A 25,844-nucleotide genomic window follows, 5' to 3' on the forward strand; every position below is an offset into this window, starting at 1 on the left:
AGAGGAACAATGGGAAAACTGTTGCCGTGTTACTTCACGTCTGGTGCGCGTGAGCGGGCGGGCGGGGGGCTCCCCCGAACTGTGGAGAGGGAAGGGGCGTGGAGACAGCTTGTACGGAAAGCATCTGAGCTGATAGGAAGGAAGACCTCACAGGACACCCCCTGGGAGAGGGGGAGGAACGTATGTCAGCTGTATTAGCCATGAACCAGGGAGCGAGGCAGGGAAGGGAGAGGGTCGTGTTTCTTGTACAACTGAGACGCAAGAAAGGTCTGTGCGTGTGTGCGTGCATTTTAAGAAGGCGGAAGCGAAGATAGAATGGGTGGGACGGAGGCAAGTGGTTGCCGCGTGGGTGTCTGTGGAGTGGAGAGGCCGGGAAGGGGAGCAACGGGTGCTTATGCGGGCCCAAGAGGACGGGAGTATGGTTGGATGGTAACGACGTGAACAACTTTGGAGGGACCGCGGTGTGGCGGTGGAGCGCTTTCGGGTGGTACGCGGATGGGTCGCGGCTGTGCGGGTGGGAGGGCCCCAAAAAGCGCGATCATATTTAGCTACGAACCCTCCTAACATGTTTGCGTATGCATGTAGTGCATGTGGGTGCTAATTGCATGGATGCGGTCGAATGTTGTCGGACCGAAACTGGTTTGCATGTCTAAGAATGCGCCCGTAGCACACCTGGATAGGGAAATATGCAGAGGAGACAGGCTAAAGGTACAACTGATTGAGGGCCGGCCGAAACGTGGACCCCGTGGCCGAGGCAACTGTAACCAAGTTGCCGAAATATCAATATCCAACAAGTTTGCAGTCGACAATTGAACCACACCCTAGTTGGATCAGCCGGATCGAGCTAAAATGTGGATCTGCACCTGAACCGCGGAGTCTGCTGCCAAGTGTGCCGGAGGACGGTCGTCGCTGACGTCGTCAGACTGCGGCTCGGAAAGCCACAATGGCTTGGACGATTGGAGTCCCTGGCGCAGTCGCAGCTTCTGGGGGATGCCCGAAGCACAACACGAGAATGGCGTGAAGGTAGGATAATTACATCAATAAACGTGACACGTCGGCGCGTCGGCGCCTGGTATTGCGACGGCCCTGGTATTGCTACAGCTGCGACAAAGCCTGCTGAACCCAAAAATGAAAGTCCTGCACAGGAGCAGAATGAGTAACACGACGATACATATATGCAAACCAATTTAAGAATATCTGTAACGGATGTTCGCGTTGCCATGTGAACAAGTAAGCTGTCTACCACGTGGTTTTTCCACCTGTACGAGTTGGTGCAAGCGCGTGTCGAACGCGCTCTGCACTTACGAAGCACACGAAACGCGCACGGATGTAAACGCCGGTTCCTATGACCTGCATGCATAGCAACAGTTCACCACGACCAAAGCAGGCAGAAAAACAAAAGCGGCATACATGCGGCCTCCTTTTACAGGACGCTTTGACTCTCGCCCAACCCCTAGCTCACAAACCAAACCAGCTGTATAAATGTTTCACGACCACCCTGCCCCGCAAAGGGCTTATGTGGTGACGCTCACATCCGGCGGTATTAATATCGCGCGGTGACGATCATATATCCGGCGAATCAGTCAGTATTGCTGGTCTTGAAAGAATGGACAAGCAATGTCGCCATTGCCACATGGTCCCAGCCAAATGCTTTCAGCGTACCGGTCCCACGACATCTGCATTCGTACGATGCACGCATCTGTTGCTTGGCGGGCCGCCTCGATATTAAGGTCCGTTGCCTTCACCGTATCACACAGCAGACATATCGGCACGACGTCAACCGGGGCAGTGCGCCACCGAGTGTAGCATGCACTTGCTTCTTCAGCCAGCGGAAGTTCCCGTGTGTATGCGTTCACCAAATGGAAGTTCGCCTGATTGCTATGTTTCTGCAGTTGGCGGCGCAAGGCTAGCCGCCAGACCGTATCGAGTTCCCACGACCAGATTGCACAACGATACGATTCCGTATTAACAAACCGCATCACGACCATTAAACAATAACAGCTGCACTGCATCAAAGACCAAGTTCTGTCTCCACATGCAACGAAAAACGGATGTTGGTTTGCATGCATGGGTTTCGCAAAACAGGTACCTAACATCGCCACGGCAGCCCAGGGTTACCACCGCTACCTGCTAGCTTACCCCAACCAACTTAAGCCATGGTGCCTTCCCTACTGACTAAGCCCGCGGTAATGAGTGATCCTATGTAGACAGTTTAGCCAATTTAGGACGAGCCAAGGCTCAACACCGTGTAAGGTATTTCAAGGCATTAGAGGGCACATGCCCCCTGCTGTTCAGTTGTAGAATGCCCATTGCTACACACTACACACCCGACCCAGGATGCGTCACGGGCAAGTGTCTGGTGCCCCAGGTGTGTGGGTTGGTTCCACTTCAAGCAGAAGGCCAAAGCAAGATCGTTGTGATATAACCTTATGGCACCGGGGCTGCCAAGTAAAGCACCAGTGGTGGAATCATGCGGCGGTCACAATGGCCACAACAGCGGTGATGTCGTCCATCTTGCCTCCCCGAGGAAACATGCGGCTGATCCAAGACGCCTGCCGAGAGGAGGGCCGGCAGCAAAACGCAGGGCGGCTGAGGGCACTGGTTCAGTCCAGCATGGATTCATCCAGCGTATCAAGGCACAGGCGCGGCGAAGAAGGAAACAGCCATGCCAGGAGTGCAGATCAGAAGAGCCCTTTAGCAGCAAGGCTGAGGCGGAAGGGAGCGCAACATTACACTCCATGTACCGTTATTTGCTCTAGCCCTTTTCCTTCCCTCCCTCTCTCTCCCTGGCCCTCTCCCCATGTCTGGCCTCCTCCCCCTCCTCCCAGCGCCCTCCCTCTTATCTCACCGACGGCTGGTTGGCCAGCTCAACCGCCCAGGGAGATCGGAAGGCGGGGTCCTGCGCGTGGCGGAAAGCGGACCCCACCAGGGACGTGGCCAACTGCTGCGCAGCGGACTGAGCGGCGGCGGAGGCGGCGGGACCCGCCAGGCCCGGCGGGACGGCGGCGGCGGCGGCGGCCGCCAGAGACACGAGCTCCTCGTCCCACATGTTGTCAAAAAGACCGTCCGTGGCCAAAATGACGACGTCGCCGGGCTCCAGTGCCAACTGCCACGGATGACATAGTCAACAGGAAATTGAAGGAGGGAGAAATCTTCAACAGGAGCATCCCAACAAACGTCACCGCGTCAACCCAACATCCGATGGGCTACACGACAAAACTGTAAAACGGAACATCTCGCCTTTCCCGGATGACCCGCCGAAATTTCCCTCTCTTTTTAAGCAGGTACTGGCAGGGCACTTACCCCCTGGCTAGGACAACTGCCCTTGACAACCCTAGCCCCCCCTCTCCCCCCTCTTCTCACCTACCTGGTACATTTGCGCATCCTCCGCCGTGTCCGTGTCCGGCAGGTTGTCCGGGTGCGCCATCTGGTACGGCATGTTGAACTGGTGCTCCTGGGCGCTGGTGGCCAGGACCAGAGAGCCACGCCGCACCACACGACAACCGCTGTCGCCCAGGTTGGCAATGCTGAGAACCTGCTCGCCACCGCCACCGCTGCTGTTGCAGCTGCTGCCACCCGACGAGGATGCGGAGGGGGAGGTCGCTGGCCCCTTGTCCTGGGGTGCCTTGTTGGAGAGCACTGCCACGCAGGCGGTGCAGCTGCCGATGGTGCGCACCTCATCCTGCGCCCGGGCAAGCAGCTGGCGGGGATCTGCCCCCGGCCCGCTCTCCTCCGCCGCCCTCGCCGCCGCGTCCATGATCTCCCTGCTGTACTGCCCCGGGTCCACATTGGCCTCCGCCCAACCGCCCACTCCGTCCGCCACACCCAGGGCGCTGATCGCCACGGCCAGCGGGGAACGGGAGGTGGTGTTGGGACGGCCACCGGGGGCTGCCGAGCTGACCACACCGCCCGAGGGGGTCGCCATGAAGTAAGCGTCCTCAGAACCTTTATCTGCCTTGGCCACGTGGGGCACGCCGTACGCCGCCACCGACAGCTGGACCCTACGAGCCACCCCGGCAGCTGTGCCCGAGGATGTCCCCGCTACGCCTGCGTTTATCCCCCCGGCAGCTGAGACTCCCGCGGCAGCTCCCGGGCCGGTCAATGACGGCGCCGACGGCTGTCCTCCTCCTCCCCTCCGGGTCACCGCAGAACCCCGTGTTGGCGCTTTGGCCGCGGCAGCCGGCGATGGCGGCGGGGCCAACGACGACAGTGCTGACGAAGCTGACCTAGCTCCGCCGCCAATGGTCCTCTGTACGAGCGACTGCGCGATGGCGGCAATCTCGGCCCCCAGCTCAGCTTCAGAGAAGAACGGAGTGGTGCTGGAGGTGATATTGGAGGCGCCAGAGACACCCGCCGAACCGGCCGCCGTACGGGCACTCGGGCTGGTGTTGGCGTCATCCGCGGCCTCGGGTGCGGACTTGGGCCGGCCCCATTCCGTTATAGGGGGCGTTCCGTATCCTGAATAATAAAGGGAACACAGGAGTGTTGCACGGTCGGGCTGGGATCGGGAGCCGAGACGGTCGGGGAGAGTGGGAGGGAAACACTCAAGTGAGCCGGAGTACTGCAAGAACAGCAGAAAGGCCTTACCTGTCGCCTTTGGCGTTGGTGGGGTTCCTGCAGCCGACGCGGCAGCTGCCCTCCTCGCGGCCTCTGCTGCACCCGCTGCAGCGGCCATCGCAGCAGCGGCGGGTGATTGCGGTGCCTTTGGCTTTGCGGGTGGGCTCGTTGTCGTCGCCGATGTGGATGCCGGTGGGGACGCAGGCGGTGTGGTAGGTCCCGGAGCCTTGGGAGCAGATTGGCGTGGGGATGCGGCCCGAGCAGGAGGAGGCGAAGGTGAGGAAGATGAAGGAGAAGATGGAGGAGGAGCTGGCAAAACGGCGCCAGCGGCGGATGCACCTGCGCTGCTGCTAGCGCTTGCTGGAGCGGCGGGACTGGTCCGCAGAAAGTCTCCAAAGTCAGCTGGTGTAGGCACCTTGAGCGGGGTCAGGGGCTTTACCGGTGATGGTGATGGAGTGGCAGGGCCTGATGGTCGACCGCTGCTGGCCGGCCCAATCATGGGGTTGATGGACACACCCCCTGAGGCAACCAGTGGAGGTGAGGAAGAGGCGCTTGGCGGCACATTGCTGCTGATGGAGCTGCGCGTGGAGGCCGCGGGAGACGGGGGTGTAGGTAGGGAGGCAGACACAGGCGAGGAAGAAGCAGCCAGCGGGGGTGAGGTATCCACGCTGCCGGCCAAAGCGGCGGCGGCAGGCGGGGGCCCAGGGCTCTGCGGCCGCAGCGCCTGCGCATCGCTGGGCGAGGAACCGACCGTCGAGGGAGCTGACTGGGGCCCGACTGTCGCTGCTGGAAACGAAGCGGAGTCATAAGGCCCCGGGGGCACCGACCGTCGCAATGGCGGACCTGTCTCGGAAGATTTCGGAGGCGGCGTAGTTGCTTGAGCGGCGGCAACAGCCACAACCGTAGCAACCGTATCACCGATGACGTTGGAGCCTTCTTGCACCACCGACACGTTTGGCTGCCCGCCCGACCACGGCTCGTTAACAGCAGCGCCGCCCGAGCTGCCCAATCCAGTTCCTGGTGAGCTGAGCTGTCGCTGTCGTCCTTCCGCAACGCCGCCAAGCTCCCCCACACTGCCATTTTCCGCCAAAGGGGCGTCCGACTGCTGCCCTGAAATTGCGTGCCCAGGTGCAGCCGCTTCGGTCGCAAGGTTGGCCAGCTGTTGGGCAGGGCCCGCATCCTGGGCCCCCCTCACAACGCTGGAGACTGCTGGGGCTGGGTTGGAGGGGGAAAGGGAGTCTGGTGGATGGTTCGCCGCCTGGGCAGGACTTGAGGCTGTTGGCGGGTCTGCAGGTACGACCTGGTTTTGGGGGTTGGCAGGGTAATGTGGTGCCGCGGGTGAGGATGCGGCCTGCAGTGCAGACACCGCCTGGACGCTGCGCAGGTTGCTGCTGCCAACACTATTGCTGTTCCCGTCGCTGGCGGCTACACCGTTACCGCGTTCCTTGCCGTCATTGGTTTGTCGCGCAAGCCCTCTGTCAGGCCCAGTTCCAGCGCCAGTTCCAACGCCAGCAGCAGCAGCAGGAACAGCAGGCGCAGGAGCAAGGTCGTGCCCGTTGTTATGCACCTCACTATTGGCTCCAGCTAACAGGTTTTGCCTGTTGTAATCAGTACCGTTGCGTTTTGCTGCGACGTTGCCCATTGAGTTGCCATTACCAGTATAGGTGGGCGCGCTTTCAGGCACGCTCTGGGTTAGAGGAGAAGCTGCTGTGGATGTGGCACTTTTGTTTTGGGTCGCTGCTGCGGGAGACGCGCTTGCAGAAGCTGCTGCGGCTAGCCCTGCCGTTGCTTCCGTGACTGCCGGCACCCGGATAGCTGACGTGGACGGCGGTGACTGTGACGGAGGCGGAGGCACCGACGAACCGCCGTATTGGACAGGCCAGCCCGGTCGCACCGGCGTCAGCGGCTTAAACTCACTATCACCGCCTTCCGAGGCTGCCGTTCGTCCTGACTGCAAAGCAACGGCAGCGGCTGGAGCCCCTTGCACCGCTGCGGCCCCGGTGGCCGCGGTGGCATCTTGAAGGACAGGAACAGACGCGCTGGCCGACGGGCCGGCAGCAGTGACGGCGGCTGTACTGCGGCGGATAAGGACGTCTGACGCGGCGGGTACGCGGGCAGGTGCCGAACCGTTTTGAGTGGCTGGTAGCAGCGGCGAAGGTTGTCCCACCACCACCGCCGCTGCCCCGGAGGGCATGGTGAGTGGCGTAGCCGGGCGCACGCTGCGTGTCCCGTGCCCCCCGACCTTCTGCGGCGGCGGCACGGCGCCTTGGCTGGATGTCGCATACTGCCGCTCGCGCTCCTGCATTAAACCCAGAAACAGCAGGGTGGCGAGAATTGCACGGCGGCTGATATATGGGTTGCCCCAGCTAGCCGAGACTGCGAACAAAACCCGTAGATTCGCGAGCGATGTGTTACAATTTAGCGCAAAAACGTCCAATGGCATGTATTCGATAAATTGCACGCATAATCTAGTGCTACTCAGCAATACGGCACGTTATTGGTTAAATCAAATCGGGCAGTTGGCCCGAACGCGCTTGCTTCCAAGCAGATTAGGTTATATGCCCGCCAGCCCTACCAGCCAAGGTATGCATGCATTATCATTGGCGGGCGGGCCCCTGCCAGCACCCTCTCACGTACCTTCAACGCATCCTGCAGCTGTTGCACCTGCGCCGCCAGTCTCTGCACCTCCGCCGCCGCCCCCACCGACTGCTGTGCGGCGCTAGCACGGGAGTCCTCAGCTGCACGCCGCAGAGCCGCCACTGCGGAGCGAGCTGCCAGCAACTCACGGCGGAGGGTCTCCAGCTCAGCAAGCTGCTGACGAACCTGCAATTGAAGATGGCGGACGGGCTGATGTCACGTGAGGCTAACGAAGCCACCTCGCCCACGCCCACATAATGGCATCTGGTTCAGCTCGGATCTGGACTCCTCAACCGGAAGGCCCGACCCGCCTGCCGCCACGTTGAGGAAGACCGGAGGTTGCCGGGGAGAGGACAAGCCAGCGAATATGCGACCGTGTGCACAGTACGGCAGAGCCCCCAAAACCACATGCTCCAAGACATCTGCACCCCCTCTTCTCCCTCGCCCATCCCGGCCTTCCTGGTCGGCGTGTCCAACTTATCTGCACGCCCAGGCCTTTGTGCCCAGCCCGTCCACTTCGTTATTCATCACGCATTCGCCTCACCTGTTCCGAAGACCGGCTGACCTCAGCTGCCAGGCGCTGCTTGTCCGCCGCCGCCTCCTTCAGCGCCCGGCTGCTTGCCTCCAGCTGCACCTTCCAGGACTCCTCGATCAGCCGGGCCTGAGGACAAGGACCCAATGAGGGATGGGGGAAGCAGGCGATGGAACTCAGCTAGACAAACGGAGGTACTGCTTCGTGTTGCGCTGGTAAGGCCTGCACTGCCTAGGCCGGGCTGCCTTGCAGCCACACCCTTGCACAAGACAAGTACGGTGCTCAAGTGCCAATGTCTAGGCAAAGAGGAAGGCAACGAGCTTGCTGGAGGTCCCGCAGCAGTTTCCTTTCACAGGCCCAACCTGCTTCTCCACCGCCTCCTGCACCGCCTTGAGTTCTCGCTGCTGAACGTCGCTGCCGGCCTTCGCCGCACGCAGCTGGGCCTGCAACGAGAGGAATTCCGGAATGGGCCAAGGCGGTGCTGAGGATGAGAAAGACGTGATGCCGTGCGGGGAGATTTCAAGGGTGCGCGGACAAGTGGGGAGCGGCAGGGGCGGGAGACAGGTCGCATAGGAAGCATCTCCCCAACGCGGGGTTGCCGGAGGAGACGGTTGAAATTGCAAATTTACTATGGGACAACGGCACGGCAGGAAGTTGCGCTTGCACCAGGAAAGCATGTTGCCGGCTGTGTATGCGTGACCTGAGCCGTGTTGTACACGTAATTAGCTTTGAAGTTATTGCTGATTTCAAAAATCTGCCGCAGGTTGTGCTGTGCGCTGTGGCATTGCCAGACAATGCGCTCGTGTAATCGCAGAGCAATATGCTCTAGGAGATTGATGGTTGATAAAGTGCCTTAGGGGTGCCCAGAAGTCATAACCGTTCACATGTCCAGAGCCCAAGACACCTCCTCACACCTCGCTTAACCCCATCTGCGGGGCCGCACTGCGTACCTGCAGCTGCTGCTCCCGCGCCGCCGCCTGCTGCTGTACCTGGCGCTCACGTTCCTGCAACCGCAGTAGGTCAGGAGTGCGCTTCTAACAACTAAAGCAGCAGCAATTGCAGTCGTAACAGCAGCAACGCAACGTTGTGCGGATGCAGCATATGGACTGAAGTCGGATCAATGGTCGCCGTCCATACACCGAAGTTACACCGTATGCCAGTCCAACCCCATAATGAGGCAGCTCGAAACCCTGGGGTGCCGGGCCTCCCGCGCTAACGGCTTCCCTCCAGGTTGCACATTTGGACGTCGCTGTCCGCGGACGGACTCCCTCTCTGGGTCCTCTGCACCCGACACCCCACCCGCCCAATGGTCCCCCGTCCGGCATCACCGTGAGCAACTCCTTCACGCGGGACTGCACCACCTTCCGCAGCTGTTGCTGCGTAGGCCCCGAGGCGGCTGCTATCGCCTGCGAGTAGTACCAGGCACCATTAGGCCATCAGCAGCGCAACAGGATGGGATTCCATCCTTAATAACAATATTTTCCAGAAGGGAGGTTCCCTTGGCAACACACGATGAACGCAGGGCAACAACCAGTCATGCAGTAAGCTTGAGCGTCATCAAGGCAATGGCAGCAGCTATTCCGAAGAAAGCAAAAGCTTAGAAGAAGAAGCGACGCGCTCTGCCGCTCATTAATGGAAGGGTGACCAGAACAGTGCGCCAGCCTCAGGGCTTGGCCACGCATCATCCCCGTCGTTTCCCACGGTCCCTTACCTTCTCTTTGAGGCGCATTGATTCGCGTTGTTCTTGCTCCTGGCAGTCTTGCAGCCGGATTTGCTGTTCCACTACTCCCCGCAGCTCCATCTCACGGGCCTGCCAACAGCGGCATCATCGCGCCCGTAAATGCGGTGATGTTCAGCTTTGATTAACGGAATCCAAATCCATAAACCGGCATCGCAAGCATCAAAACACCTTTGCAATGACGATGGCAATCGGCATTTCAACAAGCTGATTAAGCATGGCAGCCGAAAACTCATAACATGCGCGAGCAACCGTAAAGTGGTTGCTCGGCATCCACACTACATCACACCCCGTAGAGAACGCTCCCCGCGAACTCCCCTGTTACATCCGCAGACATGAACAAGCTCGCATGAACCCCAGGCTGTCCGTGTCACCACTCCCGCAATGTAACAGCTTAACCCAAGCCACTCAAGCTCACATCTACGGCCACCTTGCATCAGTGGGTTCACCTCTGCCACGTAATTCCCACCGGCCGGGCCCACAGGGGGCCTCGGGCGGCCATGGCCCCGCTCACCTGCAACTCCTGGCGCACGGCCCGCTCACGGTTACGCGCCTCGGGCACCATGACGCTACGGTACAGCGCCGCCAGCTCCGAGGTGAGCGAGGACAGCTGCTGGGTAAGCCGCTGGATGCCCTGCAGCGAACGGGCAGGGAAGGGACAGGAACGTGGCTTAGGCGCAGGCCCGAGGGTTCGCCCTCCCCTACAGCTGTGCCGGGACCCTTGGACAGCTCCTCCCGAGGACCTACGCGCTGCTGTGGCAGACGGCAAAGAGCCAACATTCTAGAGTTCATGTACAGATACCCACAAACGCAACGCTTACGCTTTTCCCAGTCCTTTCCTCAGCTGCAATCCTGCACTGGGAGCTTTTAAAGATTAGCTTGCAGTGTAAATTCAGTGTTCACTTCATACCTCCGATACCCTACCTGCTGATCGCCCACAACCTCGCGGGCCTGCAGCGCCTTTCTGCACCGCGCCGCCGCAGCCTCCAGCTGCTGCGCCCTGACCACCATTGCCGCCCCCAACCTCGCCACCGCCCCCGACTGCAGCTCGGACAACTCCAACGCCAAAGATTCCAACTGACGACGAAGAGCAGACTCGCGAATGTCAAGACTGCGGAGCTCCTTTGAGCATTAATATTCCGGAGAACACCATCACCCGGGAGCGCGCAGGTGTGTATCAGCGACAGGGAGCAGCAGGAACAGTTTACCACGACCTATTAATCGCGGGCTGGGTGCAGTTACGTCAGGGACTGTCATGGGACGGCACGCCTCCTTTGGCATAGCTGTGCTAGAAGCAGGTCACAGCTGCCACGGCGAAGAACAGGCCGGCAGATAACACAGATGCGGCAAATACGGCAAAGGTCTCGAACAAACAGAGGAGACATGCCGGGAAGGCCACGGCACAAAGTGGGTTGCATATCGCCGCTGCAGTGGCAGAGCAACCGCTTTTTAGGTGTTAAAGAACTTGCAGGCATGTGTGTAGGTATCAGGCTTCCGCACCTGTACAGTCTCCGGAGAGCCCTGCACCGCGCTGGGCTTGAGTGCTGGCTGCGTGTTGTCAGTCCCTGGAAGAATGCTCTGGCGCAACTCATCCTGCAGGAAAGGTCCGGAAGGATGACATAACTCAGGTGGCATAACTCAGGTGGCATTACTCAGGTTGGCATCGCAGGCTCAGAGAAAGTCCGAGAAAGGGAACTGCTCTCATTGACGACGAGGGAGCAATCAGTTCTGATGTTCATGGGAAGCCACAAACCCCCGGAGACTGCCAATTTATAATAATGATCTTGCGCGGACGTTGCGGTTCCAAAAACCGCGCTTTCTTCCTCCTCAGGGGTCTCATGCTGCTCTTGCATTTGCACACAAAAACAAATCCCACTCGCCCAGCTCTCACCTCCAGCAGCGCCATCCACTCGTCACTGAGCACCCCATCCAGCTGCTCCTTCACCGCTGCCAGCTGAAACCTCGCGTCAAGAGCCTCCTGCCGAGCGGAACCCAGCTGCTGCTCCAAAGCGGAACGGAGCTCCGAAACCTCGGACACACGGCGGGCGGAAGCCTGCTCAGCGCGGAGCTTGGCGTCCTGAAGAAGTCGGAACGCAGGTACGATAATCAGTTACCATGCAGTCCAATAACGGAGACACTTGGGAATTCGACCGGGCCCAGCTGTTTGACGAAACAGCAACTTCAGCAACAGGAGCTAAAGGCTAGGCAAAGCAAAGGCGAGGTCCATAAGGAGCTGCAGGAGCCGTTGCGGCGAATGGAAGATGGGCAGAGGCGAGATGGTCCACGAGGCCCAACATGCAGCATGCATCCGCTGTCGCCAGCTAATGCGCTGCTTGCGGCAAAGGTGGGCGAAAGTCGTGGGCCACCGCCATAACAGGGAAGCAGGTACCTGAACCCACAACCCCACCGCTGCTCTGCCGCCCGCTTCTCAAGTAACCAACCCCTCGCAGTCCGCTTTGGGGCGGGCCCGATGGAGGTGCCGGGGTGGACCGCTTACCTCCACCTGCTTCCGCAGCGCCTGCACCTCTTCCTCATGAGCAGCGGCTTGCGCCTTGGCCATGTCTTGCAACCGCTCCGCATGCCGAGCACTCTCCTGCAGCTGTGAGTTCAGCAGCGTCACCTCCTTGTCCCGTTCCGACTGCAGGCCCGACAGCTGTGGCATGCAACGACCAGGCGTCATTGCGGCCAGTTGGGACCACGAGGAGGGACATATGATAGAGAGGAGGAAGAGTTAAAAAAAGATACCAAACAAACGGCAAGGCACGACAAAGGAGGAGTCCATGAAAAGGGGACAAAACCGAAGAAACCGAAGCATTGCTTTAAGGAATCGTGCCACGTGGATGTGGTGGCCTGGGCTGAGGTTGCGGCATCGACCCCATGGGCTCAAAGCCCGCGCTATAGAAGTATCACAACGAGAGACAACGAGGACAACCGGTCCTGGCTGAATCGGCGGGGGCAAATGCGAACCAGCTGCACCGCGTAGCGACCGTCTCGTACGTGGCCCTTACAAGGTATTTAAACACTCCACGTGGATGCGTGGGTTAAAGCAATGGCCACAAGAGCACATGTTGCCGCCCAGGTTTGTGTAGGATATCCTACAGACATCTGCGGCTGCCGTACCTTCTCCTTAAGGGCGGCGATTTCCGCCTGCGCCGACTGTTCGGCTGCCTCGCTTGCATCACGCAGCTGCTGTACCTGGTGCTCATGAAGCCGACGGAGATTATCCAGCTGCAGGCATGGCGGGACATACGGGTCAGGAAAGGCCACAGAGCACGCCTATGCAGTGTGTCGGGGGATACATGAGGAGTTGCGAAGGGGGTTGCGCTCAAGAACCCATGAACGGCTTAGGAAAAGACGGGGAATTGCCTGGCACCTGGATTTGGGCCTCATAGGCGCGACGGGCATGGATTACGAAGGAAGGACGTATGGCGGCGGGCGTTGCCATCGGGGCTGCGTGGGAGTTCACCTGCCCGAAACCCCGAAGCAACATCGGGCCAAGCTGCTAACCAGATGCGTTAGGAAAGCCGTGGCGTTCACATAAGTCTCCTTTGGTAAAGATCTGTGCAAAACGCAGTGGCGCCAGCAGGCCCATTTAAAACGACAAAGCTCAACGTTGGATTGCAACTGTTCAGATACGGAGGTAAACCTGCAGCACCCGGTTGCGGGCAGCACTCGCAAGAGCCGAACCCTTTTCCATGCCACAACTGACAGGCATTGCCTGTAGAGCTCCTGGCTGGTGCCCCACCCCACTGAGGAAAGACTGTCCCAAGCCCCACCTGCTTCTTCATTCCGCCCGCTTCCTCCAGCCGTCGCGCCTCCGCCTCCTTAACAGCCGCCTGCAACCGTTGCAGCTCCGGCTCCCGCTCGCTCTCCAAGGCCGCGATCTGGACAGCCGCGATAGCACAAGGAATGGGGAACAGGATTTACATGCGATGTAAGTCACGCAGCAGGGTGCATCACGCGACATTTCTGCACTCCGCAACGCAATGCAAACATCTCCCAGCACATTGCGCAGCACGTCGATAGCCTTTCACCCGAGTCCTTGCCAGACACCGATTGGACTAAAATCGCTCTTGACCAAGCCACTTTTCCAGGCAACCTTCCTTTACTAGCTTCTGTTGCTCTCTGCATTTTTCTCGTCGTTGTGCCCTTGATGGAAGCAAACAACGGGCCACAGTGTCGCACCCCGTCTTCAGCGACAGCAGCCATGGTTGAGGCGCCTTTGCGGACACAATAGCGGCACATACAGGCCGCGGTACGCACCTGGGTGTTGAGTGCCTTCTCCTGGTCCAATCGGCGCTTCTCTGCCTCCAGCAGCGCCTCCTGCAGCCGCTGAAGCTCCGCATCCCGCTGTCGCAGCAGCTCTGCCATCTGCAGGTGCAACGCAGCCAACACAGGTCCAGCGCAGCACCAATACGGCGTAATAGACCAGTCCGACCAGAGAGTCCTTAGTTCAATGTTGTCATGTATCATTGAGCTCAATTTAAGGATCAGGATCAGACGCCGTGGGCTGTCGACTGTAAATGCTTTCGTTTCACCAATTGATATTCACAACATGGTGTCTGAACGATATGGGCTACTCCTGGGCTTTATCCAACTGGCGTGACTTGGGAAATCCCTGGACCCTCGCCGGACCCCCACCCCTGTCACTCCATCCGACCTGGCAATCAGCTCCCACCTCCACCCCACCCGCCCACCTGTGCCGCCGCCGCCTTGCTCTGCTCCAGAACCTCCTGAAGCTCCGATTCTCCCTCGCGGAGGACAGCCAGCTGGGACTCACGCTCAGCTAATTTTCCCTGCCAGCAGAGCAGCCGCAACAGCAAGGACAGAGGCGGTCTGCTCAGGACACGTTGAGGCGGCCCTAATCCTTCCGTGTGCCCAGACCCTCCCCCGACAAACCTCCGCGCGACGGGAAAGCGTTCTCCACATGCAGACAGCAGGACATATCCCTTAGTAATAACTCAGTCGCGTGTTATCCCAGCCATATGCATGCGGCAGCTATTATGACGTGCACACCTGTAGCTTTGCAATGTAGAGCCGGTCCTCATCCGTGGCGGCTTGCATCTGTGTAGTGAACCAGGACAGGGCAACAAGGTACAGAGCACGTCACTTGCGCCACTACATGGGTCATTCAGGGAACAAAAGGAACGGAGGACAACGCTGCCATCGGCCCAGTGCCCTGCAAAGCCAGGTGCCAAGCAATGTCAGCCAGCCGATCGGCCAAGGAAGGATGACAGTTGACACGCAACCTATGGTCGGTTATCACGGTTCATCTGGCTTCAGCCAGCAGCCCCTCTCGTGGAGCCTAGTACGGGTGTGTGCCTGATATATGCCCTATTTCCCGTATAATGCGGGAAATAGAGGTCCTCCTTCGACGTCTCTCGGTCCGTCTGTCTGTCACTGCATTTCTTTTGGTTTTGTGCTCGCCTTTCATGCATTCATTTCCCCGTCCCCTTCTTCTCATATTGCAGCTCTACGGAAAGCTCTGGGTCCCCGCTAACACGAGTTTCGAGTTCACGCACCAGTCGCAGTTTCTCCTCCGCGGAGGCAGCTGCAACTGCTACTGCCGCCGTCCTGGACTGCAGCTGCGCCTCCAGCTCGCCTACGCGCAGCTCCAGCTCCGTGTTTTGCGCCCTCAGCTGAGCCACGCGGACGTCCAGGTCAGCCGCAAGTGCCTGGGCCTGCACGTCGTTCATACAGAGGAAACTGGACCCGCTCAATATTCGTCAAGTACAGGAGGGGCATGGGTTATGGAACGGAGGCTGTGCACCAGACTATCGTATACCCATGGATTTCACCAACGTTGAGGGTTGAATCGAATTGGCGAGGTGATATTGGCAGCACAACGCAGGCATACTTATGTTGTGGGTTTTGGGCCCCCCCTTCAGCCTATCACACCCGGCCAGTGCCCCAGCTACCCAGTACGGAGTGCATAGCGCCGCATCGCTCCCGTAGACCCTTTCCCTCACCACCAACAGCTTGGCCTGCGTGTCCGCCAGCTCCAACCGCAGCGCCTCAATGCGCTCCTGCAGCTCCTGCCGCTGCCCCGCAAAGCGGGCCATCTCCTCCCGCCCCAACTCAATTTCCTCTGGAGGGATCAGGGGCAAATCAAGGTGGCACTGCATGTGGCCTTTGCGACTGTGCTTTGCTACTGACCTTTGCTGCATGTAACCTTTGCTAATCAGACATTGCGCACGGCCAGCAGCTCGAGGCAGGTTAGCGGGTGGTCAGGTGGCGTGCGATGAGGCATCAGGTACGCATTCTTTCCCCTCGGGTTACAGGGATACGTGTTAACTGCTGACTTGTACACGGCTCATGCCTCGACACGGCTGGTCGGCAGAATCGGAAAACGCAGCGAGCCAGGCCCCGGCAGCCCTGTTGTTGCGAAGTCGAACAGTACGTCGGCAAGACAGCAGCCATTGCTTTTACGAGCCGCACCTTCCAGCGCTGCATTTCGGTCCTCCTCGCGGCGCAATCGCTCTCTCAGCGCCCCAACCATCGCCTCCAGCAGCTCCGCTTTGCGCCGGGACTCCTGCAAGCGATTAGGACGCCGCGGTATATGGAGGAGGTTTTAGGACATCGTTGAAACCGTTAGAGGAGCAAGATGCAACTGAACGAAAGGGCTTGAGGGGAATCGTGTTCCCCAGGGCCCTCAAGCAGAAAGTACCACAATCGAAACAGCTAGGCGTTGTGGCGAAGGCACGACACGCGTGCAGCCAAACCGCACGCTTACTTTCGTGGAGCGCGTCTTATACACAAAGGGATTCGGCCTTCGTCGATTTCAGTCCGGAAAACCTCCAGCACATAGAGCCAGGCATCCTGAAGCCCGAAAATGCAGCAGCTGCTCCTTCCACATCATGGCTACACGACCTGGAGCGCTAGGAAGCCCTTGACAAACCCCGTCAGGACAGTAAAACCGCCTGGCGCACAATATTCCCCTGCGTCCCATCACGTTGGGCCCCGGCATCTCACCTTCAGCTCCACCCGAGCCCCCGCCACTTGAGCAGATCCCTCGCGCTGCGCCTCCAGCAGCTCTCGCTCGCGGTTTTGAAGCTCCTCTTGAAGCGCCGAAGTTACCTACAGTCAATGATGGAGGCAAGGTGCGTACACAGACAACAGGGGTGCATGCAAACGTCCGGAGAAAAGAAGCCACACGCCAGCTGCGCGTAAGGCAGATGCTCCTAGTCGAGCAGCCGGCATTTGCCGCGGTCGGTTATGCCACCACGCACGGGTAGCGGAGCACGCCTCACACGACCGGGCCCTAAACGTCTTCAGCTGCTTGTCGTCCATCTGGATCAACATGTCGCCATTCCCATGGCTTCAAACGAATGCGCTTGGTGATGTAGGTCTGCTGACGTCGATCTGCTGCTGCACGCCTCTTCATCCACAGATTAGCATACAAGTACAGCCACACCATGCAGCTGCAACACACGTGGTGCAGTCATGCGCGGTGCTGCTGGACAGCGCAGCTGCTGTCCCGATGCGTCATGTCATGACTCCCAGCCGCTGCAATACCAGGACCACTTCATCTCCTGACGAAGCAAAGGTGCCTCGGGAACCACAGCACCCTGCGCAAATGCTGCGCCGCCCAGGCAGGTAGGGCAACCCTAACTCCTCCAATCATCAGGGCCCAACCTGGAGCCCCTGCGCGTGTCGCATGCATCCCATCCCGTTAGCCCATCCTTGGCCGTGTTGTGAGGTACCTTGCGGGCGCGCTCCTGCTCCAGCTCCAGTTGTCGCTGTTGACGCAGCAGCTCCGAAACCTCTTCGCTCTCATTAGCCATCGCCAGCCCATCAGCCGGTCGCTGACCTCCTTGCTGCGTCGCCGGCACATGCTGGGCAACACCTGGTACTGTTGTGTCTCGGACCGCCTGCACTGGTGCGTCTCCCTGTGCCAAGGACACCGCACCCTCGGCCGCAGTCGCCCGGCCGTTGGACTCCGTATCGGCAGCTGCAGGGACCCTGCAAGGGACGGGGGCCATTTAGACAAGATCAAGGGGGTTGCGGGCAGGGATGTGGGCGGCGAAGCGCGAGAATGGGGTGGTGTAGTCTATAGAAGCAGCCTCAATTTAAAATGGATTTCATTTTTTGCATATGGGTCTGGGTTTCAGGAGGCGCAGCCGTTGGTACTGCACCTCGAGTCAATGGCTCATGTGCAGCGACGAAAGATCTGCGATCCTAAACGCACAAGCTCCACATGTGCACCTTGCACAGATCTGCTACACTGGCACAGCATGGAGAAGGGAGCGGCTGGCTTTGCTTGGACGAATAATTGGAGGCTGAAACTGCTTGCAGCAGGCGCGGTGGGCAGCCTTCAACCTTCAAATGGGTTGCCAACGTGATTACCAAGTGGTGCGTACCCCGATGCCGTGGCTGTCTTCGCCTTCCAAACACCTCCAAGCAAAGTTGCGACGCCGGTGAGCGCCAGTAGACCGCCGGCCAGCGCAGGAAGTAGGCCACTGCCTGCCGGTTGGACGCTGGGCGCTGGGGCAGTAGGAATGGTTTGGACAGTCTGCACAAAGAGGGAGTGCATAAAGTAGCTGTTACGGGAGACTTCGTGTTGGTTGTGGAATCGGGAGTGCAGCACGCGCATACACGCAGGGCCGTACGCGGTAGTACGCGTGAGGAGCAGGCGCCGCTAAGCCCACGTACAGTGCTCAGCCCGCTCTTACTTGCTGACTGCTGGAGACTCGGCTTGTGTTGATCGTAAACTTTGCAGCGAGGACTGGAAGACGCCGGCGGCCATATCTCGGGACGACAGCTATGCTCCGGCACGGCGGTCTCGCGATGCACGCAAAACTGCATTGTTGTAAGCGGATACTGATGGCATGTCCTCCTGACAACGTGGTACAACAGCGAGAGCTTGACATCGTGTGGCAGAGTTTGGGAGATACAAGATCAAACTACCGATCTTTTACAATCACAGCTCAAAAGGTATATATTAAGATGTTGATTCAGCATGTTATTAGGCTGCGTTGGTCTGCTTCCGCGAAACTCTGTTTGACTTGTTCGAGAATTAGAAGTCGCGTTTTCCTTGAAGACTTTTAATCAATCCTACAGCTCCCTTGCGGCAGCATCACGTGTGGTAATGATGATTTTGGCGGAGTGCAAGTACCCCAAAAACGGCAAGGCGTTGGGTGTTACAGACAGTTAACCGCCAAGTCGGAGAGAAGCACGTGATATCTTACAATGTTGGCTATTCCTGAACAGTATAACTCCAGAGAAAACCGCAAGTTGTAAGTGACAGTTTCACAGTTACGGCATTTCCACAACCATCCACTAACCAATCGGCCAGAGATTGCCCTGCCGCAAGGACCTTTATATCTGGGTTATATCTGCGTGTAGTCTATGATCCACCTTAGCTTTCATCCTACAGCTCTGACCCCCTGGGCCTGCGCGGGTGCAGCATTTATATCCTGTCATGCGGAAAGTACCCCAGTAATGAGTTAAAAATACCGCTGATAATTGTATTGGACTTCAACCTGCTTTGCTTTCACCAAGGTGGAAACTTCCAACCATCCGATCCTAAAAGACGCGTGTGGAAAACACATACGTATGCTGGAAATGGGACAAAACTGGAATCAGAAGCGGGATCGCAGCAAACATTTCACAACACAGTAAAAAAATTTCTGTCCGTAGCCGCGATCCGGCGATACGGTTGGCGGATCCAAGCCAACGAATCGCAACGCTGTACATCCCTGCAGAAAGCTCAGCACATACGTACACAACCTGACAAATCCATTACGTCCCCAACCCTTTCCTGACGCTACCAAAGCAACGCAACCCACATCGCCAACTCCTCATCACAGCGGCCGCACACGCTTAGCCCCTGGCAAGGCCCCAAGCTCCGAAACCGCACCCTGTCCACCACCTCCCAATCCCACCCTGCCTTGGACTAAGCCGTACCCCACGCCCTCTTGCCCTCCCTCGTCGTCCTCCAATCGCAGTGCAACCGCCGGGGACCCGCAAACGCTCTCCGTGCGAGGCCGGCGCCGCGACGCCATCGGCGCCATGTGCCGCAGCAGCAGCGTTGCCTCCTCCTCCATCAATTTGCTGGGTAGCTGCAGACCCTGCTCTAGCGCACGAACGGTCAAGCGAAGCATGGCGACCTCATCCCACATCGCTTCCGCACCACCGCTCGGTGCAGCACACCCCTGCATCAGCCCAATTCTCTTTCCCCTGCCACTGCTGCTGTTGCTCTTGCTGGTGCCGCTGCCACTACACGACGCCGCCAAAGCCTCCAACATGGCCTTCCCCAGCCCACTCGAGCTGAAGGCGCCGCACACACGCCGGACGTCCGCCCAGCAACTGCGATCGTCGTCAACCCGAGTGCCGCTCCTTTCCTCTCCACCATCGCCACCGTCGTTCTCGACAAAGACCTCATCATATTTCTGAATCCACACAAGACAGCGCAACGCCACGGCTGGCACGCAACCCGCCGCAGGGGGCTGCTGCCTCCGGCGCCGCTCCCCCACATCGACAGGCGGAGAAACCCAAACGGGATAAGGAGCCGGCCAGGCAGTGGAGCCCGCAGCCGGCGGCCGCGAAGCCGTACCACACCGAGCGCTAATGTCCACACGTCCGTTACGACCACCGCCATCATCGTCGCCATCATTGCCGCCGCCAGTTTGGATGTTGTCATCAGTGTTATACAGTACCCAGCTTCCCAGCAGACTGCATTGCCGCAGGTAGGACCCCAGGAAGGTGGCGGTGAAGCGCAGCTGCTGCGCTGAGGGACCCAGCGGCAGGGAGCCCAACACCGCCTGCGCCAGAGCCGGGCCCCCCACGGACTGCACGCCCTCCGTTTCCAAGTCATCTGTCAACACCGCCGCCGCCGCCGCTACTGCCTGCGGCTGACGCCGCCGGCCCTGGCCCTCCATTTTCTGCCTTGCTCTGCCGCCAACCAAACCGCGCGGTAGCTGCCATGTGTATAGCGCCGCCGGTATCGGCCACCGGTGTTGCCCTCCGGCTGCCGCTGCTGAGGTCACGGCCGCGGCCGCAGCGGTGGCGTCCTGGTTGACGGTGACGCAGCTCATGGCGGCCAGTACGGCAGCGAGCCCGAGTACCTGGGCTTCATCCAGGCTACTACACAGCGCCGGATCGGTGGCCAGCTGCAGCAGCCGGCGGCCCAGCGCTACGTGCAGCTCAGGCCAGTGTACCACCACATCCAGTAGCCGCCGCTGCCATGCCAGGTGCGACTGGCGGCGACGGAGCGCCGGCCGAGAAGCCGCCACAGTCGCGGCCGGGCCCATTTCAACTGCATCCACGGGCGGCGCTGCAGCACAGTTCCAATGAAAAGGATTTGTCCGCGACGGCACAGGGAGGACGCAGGAGAGCGTTATTGCAACGGACTAGCGGGGGTGGGGGGTTGGGGTGGGCACAACGACCCCGGCGGGCGCCCCCACGGAAGGAATGAGGGTATGTGTGGTGTGGTGTTGGGCGGAAGTTGTGGATGGGAGGGCTGCGGGATGTAGATGTGCGCGGGCCAGGGGGCCTGAGTGGTTGTCGGGTCGTTACTCCTCTGGTGCCATGTTCACATACATGACTGTGTAAGGTTGCAGATTAGCGTCGAGACGTGCTTGTGCTTCTATAGTTATGGTAGTAGTGGCAGTAGTAGTAGTAGTAGTGGCGATCAACGTTGAGAAGTGGAGGACACAGCTGCATAGCTGCAAGGGCCTATGGGGTAAGCACGGGAATCTTCCAGAAGCCACTCGCCCGCCGTTGCCCTCACACTCCATGCGCGGCATGGTAGCCAAATCCCATGCACACCGTGTAGGCATCAACGGAAGCAACCATCAAGCCAGAAGCGTCAATGGCCACTCAGCCGGTAAACTCTTAGTTCATCCCTTTAGGGGAACTAAAGGGGAAATCGATGGGGTGACGTTACAACACCACCTTGTGGCAGTGTACCGGACCGGCAGATCTGCAGACAGGCGGACGGCCCATCTCCTCACCCGCCGCCGCCAATTCCAGCTCCTCCGCCGCGACGAAGGCCTCCAGCACCAGCTCAGCCACGTGGGCGGCCACCTCCAAAGCCGCCACCTTCTCCTTTTGCCTCTCCTCTCGCTGCTGCTGCTGCTGCTGCTGCTGTTCCATGGACGGCGAGCTACCGACGTCGGCAATCGCGGCGGCTATGGACTGCGGATGAAGCAACGGCTGCGGCTGCGGCGACAGCTCCTCAGCCAGTGCCGCCGCCAGTGCGCCCATCACAGCGTCCAGCGTGGCGCTGTTGAGGGAGGGGCCCACGGAGGCCAGCCGCCGAAGCAAGCCCTCGAAAGGACTTCGTAACACAGTCTGCGTGGGCACACACACATACACACGCACAGAGAGGGGTACGCGCGCGAGCAAACCCCAAATCAGCAAACCCCGCAGAAGCACAAGCATGATGGACCTCGCCGAAGGACAGACAGGCACGCGCGATACTCGTCCTTACTCTCTAGGGACCCGGGATGTGCGTTTCCAAGCACATGTTCTTCCCACCTCAACCGCGTGTAAAGCCCCGATCTGTCCACCTCAATCCACTTGTCCACTTCACTCTCACCTCCGTGCCTTCTCCCCCGCCGTCTCCGCTTCCGCCACCGCTCCTTTCGTGGCCTCGTGTAGGCGCTGCCGCCGCACGCGGCTCTTCCAGCTCCATGCCGAACTGCTCGTGCAGCTTCTCCCAGGCCTCCAGCTCGCTGGCGGTGATGAGCCGGAAGCACTCGCAAGCATCCTGTGGAGGTTGGAGGCGGGTCCCGTGCAGCGGTAGCGGCTGATGGCAAAGGTGTTTGCAGGGCGGTCTGCGGGCGGCAAGAGGAGGCGCCCCACGCCTCCCATCCCAGCCTCTCCCCAGCTCCTCCCCGAGCCCTGTCCGCTGGCTGACGACCTTCCCAAGCCCCTCCCAACCCCCACACCGTACGCACGAAGAAAACCTCTGCAATCCCACCTCCTCAACTTTACCACCGCAACCTGACCCTCTCCCTTGTCCGGTCCATGTGCAATGTGTCACCAAAGAATCCATCCCCGCCTCTACTCGTGTAAACCCCGGCAGGGGCCCCTGCGACCGGACGCGCCTTGAGATAGCGGTACCTCTTCCGCGCAGCGGCCTCATCCAGCGTGAGGCGCAGCAGCACGGGTTTCACGTCCTTGATCCATTTGGTCCTGTACAGACCGGACATCTTGCTCAGGTGGTCTTGGGGGTTGCGTGCGTGGGAAGGGGAAAGTAGGGGAGGGGAAAGCAGGGGAGGGGAAAGCAGGGGAGGGGAAAGTAGGGGAGGGGAAAGCAGGGGAGGGGAAAGTAGAGGAGGGGAAAGCAGGGGAGGGGAAAGCAGGGGAGGGGAAAGTAGAGGAGGGGAAAGTAGGGGAGGGGAAAGCAGGGGCGACGTGACTAAGGAAACAGGCGGGAGGGAGATTCCTCCCAATGCGAAACCAATTTAGTGGTCGGCAGCCGATATCCAACCCGCGAAGCAACCAAATGGCCAGCAATCCCCAAGACTCGTCCCGGAAGGCTAGCAATCCAGGCGGACGTCTAGTCGGTAGTGGTTCCAGTGTTGGCAAAGGGCAGAGGAGGGGCGCAACATGCGCGGGGCCCCGGTGCAACCGGGGGGGGGGGGTCGCGAGTGGGCGGGAGGGCGGCGATGGCAAGAAGGCGGAGGAGCTCCGGGCGCGTAGATGGCGGCCTAGGCAAATGAAGAAGCTGAGTGAAACCTCCTGCAACCATGATGCCCTCATGATTTTACCTTTCACAAAATCATATGCTGTCGGCCATCAAATACATCCCAGCTGGCTCGACTCACCGTTGCCCTGCAGGGCGAAGTTCTTTAGACATTCCTTGGCAAATGCTGGGTCCCCGACAGGGGCCGCCAGGCCTTTCAGGCCCCCAAGCGCAGCTCCGGGACCACCTGACCCGCCCGCGTAACCCGCGAGGCCGTGCGCAATGTGCTGCATGCGACTTCGCACCAGGCCAAGAACCAACTGGCGCTGATGCTCCTGGTGCTGATGGTGCTGCAGCTGCGCGGTGCTGGATTTACCGCCGGCAGGGCCTCCAGAGGCCGCGGCGGCGGCGGTGGCAGTGGTGGTGCGCAGCACGTGTTCGTACGCGCAGAGCGCCTGATATGACGTGGCACGCTTGACGTGCATCTCTACGGCACGCACAGCACCGTCGAATCGGCGCTGTGCGGCGGGATTGGCGGCATCAGGGAAGAGTAGCGGCCGCAGCAAGTCCTCCAGTCGGCCGCAGGCGGCGGCAGTAGCGGGATCTGCTGTGGGGGGAGCAGTGGCAGCGGCTACCAGCGCTTGAGAGCCGCTGGCAGAGATCGCCAGTACGACGCCCTCGGCTACTGCCAGCGCTGCAACAGCCCGGCGTGAACCGGCGAGTATCCGCTGCTGCTGCTGCACCATTTGGGCTCGCTCAACACCACCGGTGACGCCGCACTGGTCCTCAGTAGGGCCCCCGGCCCCATTCAGTGCCATGACCACCACGCGGCCCAGCATGTCCCACACCTCCTCCTCGCCCTCCACCCCGAGTGCCGCTACAGCTGCCAACATCGCGGACACTGGAAACAACCCCTCTCCTGGCGCCACGGCACCCATGCCCGCACTCCCCGCACTGCCTCTGGAATCATGCGCAAGCTCAACCCACGATCCATCGCTTCCAAGTCGTTGGTCAGCGCAGGACAGGAGCTTTAGGAGCTGCTCCTCCACCGTCCGCACCATCAGCGGGAGCCCCAGCACAGCAACCAGATGGGGGGTGCAGCGGAAGGCTGCACCCGCGGGGAACATAGGCCCCCCTCGCCACACCTCCACAGGGCCGGACGTGGCGGTGGCAGTGGTGGTGGTGATGGCCGGGAGGTTGTCCATTTGCCGTGCATTGCAGCAGCAGTCCCGGACCTTCTGAAGGGCCCAGCTGCACAAGAGAGGGATGCAGGATGGTGGTCCGAAAGGGCATCAGCGCCAGACGGCATCTCCATGGCTTTTGCTTTACCCTTATTTCCTTACGGCGAAGTGGCGAATCCGGCTCCATGTTATACTCCTTTCCCGCACATGCCCTGGCCATTATGGCCCCTCCCTCCCAGAATGCCCATCTAGGCTGCACACCTGCATGCCAGTCCGGAGTCCAGAGGGTAAAGCCGCTCCGAGACCGCCTGCGCAAGGAGCTCCAGGACCTCTGGAAGGCGAGATGCGACAGCAGCCTCCAGTTCCTCCGAAACCAACTGAGCTAGGTTGGCAATCACAAACGATGGACCACCAGCGGGGTTGCTGTCGTTAGCTTTGCCGCCCCCTACCGGCTCAGCTTCATTATCATCATCTTCCTTACCACAGAAGCCGCCGTTGTTATCATCTGCAGCAGCGTCAGCAACGTGGCCGATGCCGATGCTGGCGTGGCCGCCTCGGCAGGGCCTGATTTCACCGTTTTGGTCATCGTAATCGTCATCGTCATCGTCCGTGAGCCTCAGCAGCTCAGTTACTAAGATGGCAAAAGCACTTTGCTGTGTAGAGTGCTGGTTTGCGCAGTCACGTTCAGGTAGGTTGTGCAAGGTAGGGTTGACCTCTAACTCCCCAGGAGGTGGCTTGTAGGAAAGCTGGAGGATAGCGTCAACGAGGTTGTCTCTGCGGTCCCTGCAACTTTTGAGCATGGAGCGCATGAGCGCCCTGCTGCTGGCTGCTGAGAGCGACATGATGCGCGCCACCGCCAGCAGCAGATTTTGAAGCTGGCCTGGGCTGGAGCATCGTAGAGCCAGCTGCTGAACGACATGGTCGATAGGAGCGAGTCTGCAGCGCTGCAAGGCGAATTAGTATGTGGCGGCAAAATGGCACCGCTACAAAGCATTTATGGGTTGGGGATTATGGCTTTCCTATAACTTGCCTGATTGAAAGGTCTGTATCTTTGTAGCGTAATAATTTCTCTGAAAGCACAGTGAAATCATCAAAGTACTTAGCAAAACGGCTACAGACACCGCTGACGATGGCAGCGTTTGAATCTGAGTTCACAGCTAAAAAAGGCGTCATCGTAACTGCGAAACCATAAGTTGTGGGTTCTGGCAACAGTGCCTGGGACGGAGTCACAAAACAAATTCAGGGTTTGGATTTGGACGAGCGTAGGAATTTCCTAGTTCTTTTACCTCGGCGTTGTGATGAACATGGCACTTCCCCTGGCAAAAAGCCATTACCCCAGTGAAATTGGGCCATCTACCAATAAAGGAGCCATGTTCACTAATGACCGTACGGTCGAAAGCGGTTAGGATACAGCCCGATTATAACATTCCTGCATTGAGTATATAATATTTGGTACATTTCAGAGGCAGATTGGCCTGCCACACGAAGGAGGAGAGATATTTTCCGCGCAGGCCACTACACACATGGAAGGTCAGATGTATTGCAACCGCCGTGATAAGGGCAGAT

General features: G+C 59.6%; 1 protein-coding gene across 1 annotated transcript; it reads right to left on the minus strand.

Moving 5' to 3' along the window:
- Positions 1 to 34: 34 nt before the first annotated feature.
- Positions 35 to 25,120, minus strand: VOLCADRAFT_96188 (uncharacterized protein; the record flags this gene model as incomplete). The annotated part of the gene is made up of 39 exons (XM_002955287.1): positions 35 to 79; positions 864 to 983; positions 1,306 to 1,350; positions 2,927 to 3,106; positions 3,368 to 4,458; positions 4,588 to 4,662; positions 4,897 to 5,135; positions 5,385 to 5,857; positions 6,475 to 6,651; positions 6,725 to 6,856; positions 7,195 to 7,380; positions 7,739 to 7,855; positions 8,089 to 8,169; positions 8,677 to 8,730; positions 9,055 to 9,132; positions 9,438 to 9,536; positions 9,979 to 10,098; positions 10,389 to 10,541; positions 10,965 to 11,057; positions 11,356 to 11,541; positions 11,962 to 12,117; positions 12,585 to 12,692; positions 13,241 to 13,348; positions 13,728 to 13,835; positions 14,162 to 14,260; positions 14,481 to 14,528; positions 14,987 to 15,145; positions 15,434 to 15,552; positions 15,903 to 15,996; positions 16,437 to 16,541; positions 17,168 to 17,426; positions 17,825 to 17,976; positions 19,349 to 20,739; positions 21,419 to 21,758; positions 22,006 to 22,176; positions 22,418 to 22,635; positions 23,240 to 24,242; positions 24,333 to 24,348; positions 24,540 to 25,120. The coding sequence occupies 39 exons, from the start codon at positions 25,118 to 25,120 to the stop codon at positions 35 to 37; spliced, it is 8,979 nt and encodes a 2,992-aa protein (XP_002955333.1).
- Positions 25,121 to 25,844: the final 724 nt, after the last annotated feature.

This window comes from Volvox carteri, assembly GCF_000143455.1.
Source record: "Volvox carteri f. nagariensis unplaced genomic scaffold VOLCAscaffold_50, whole genome shotgun sequence".
Taxonomy (NCBI): domain Eukaryota; kingdom Viridiplantae; phylum Chlorophyta; class Chlorophyceae; order Chlamydomonadales; family Volvocaceae; genus Volvox; species Volvox carteri.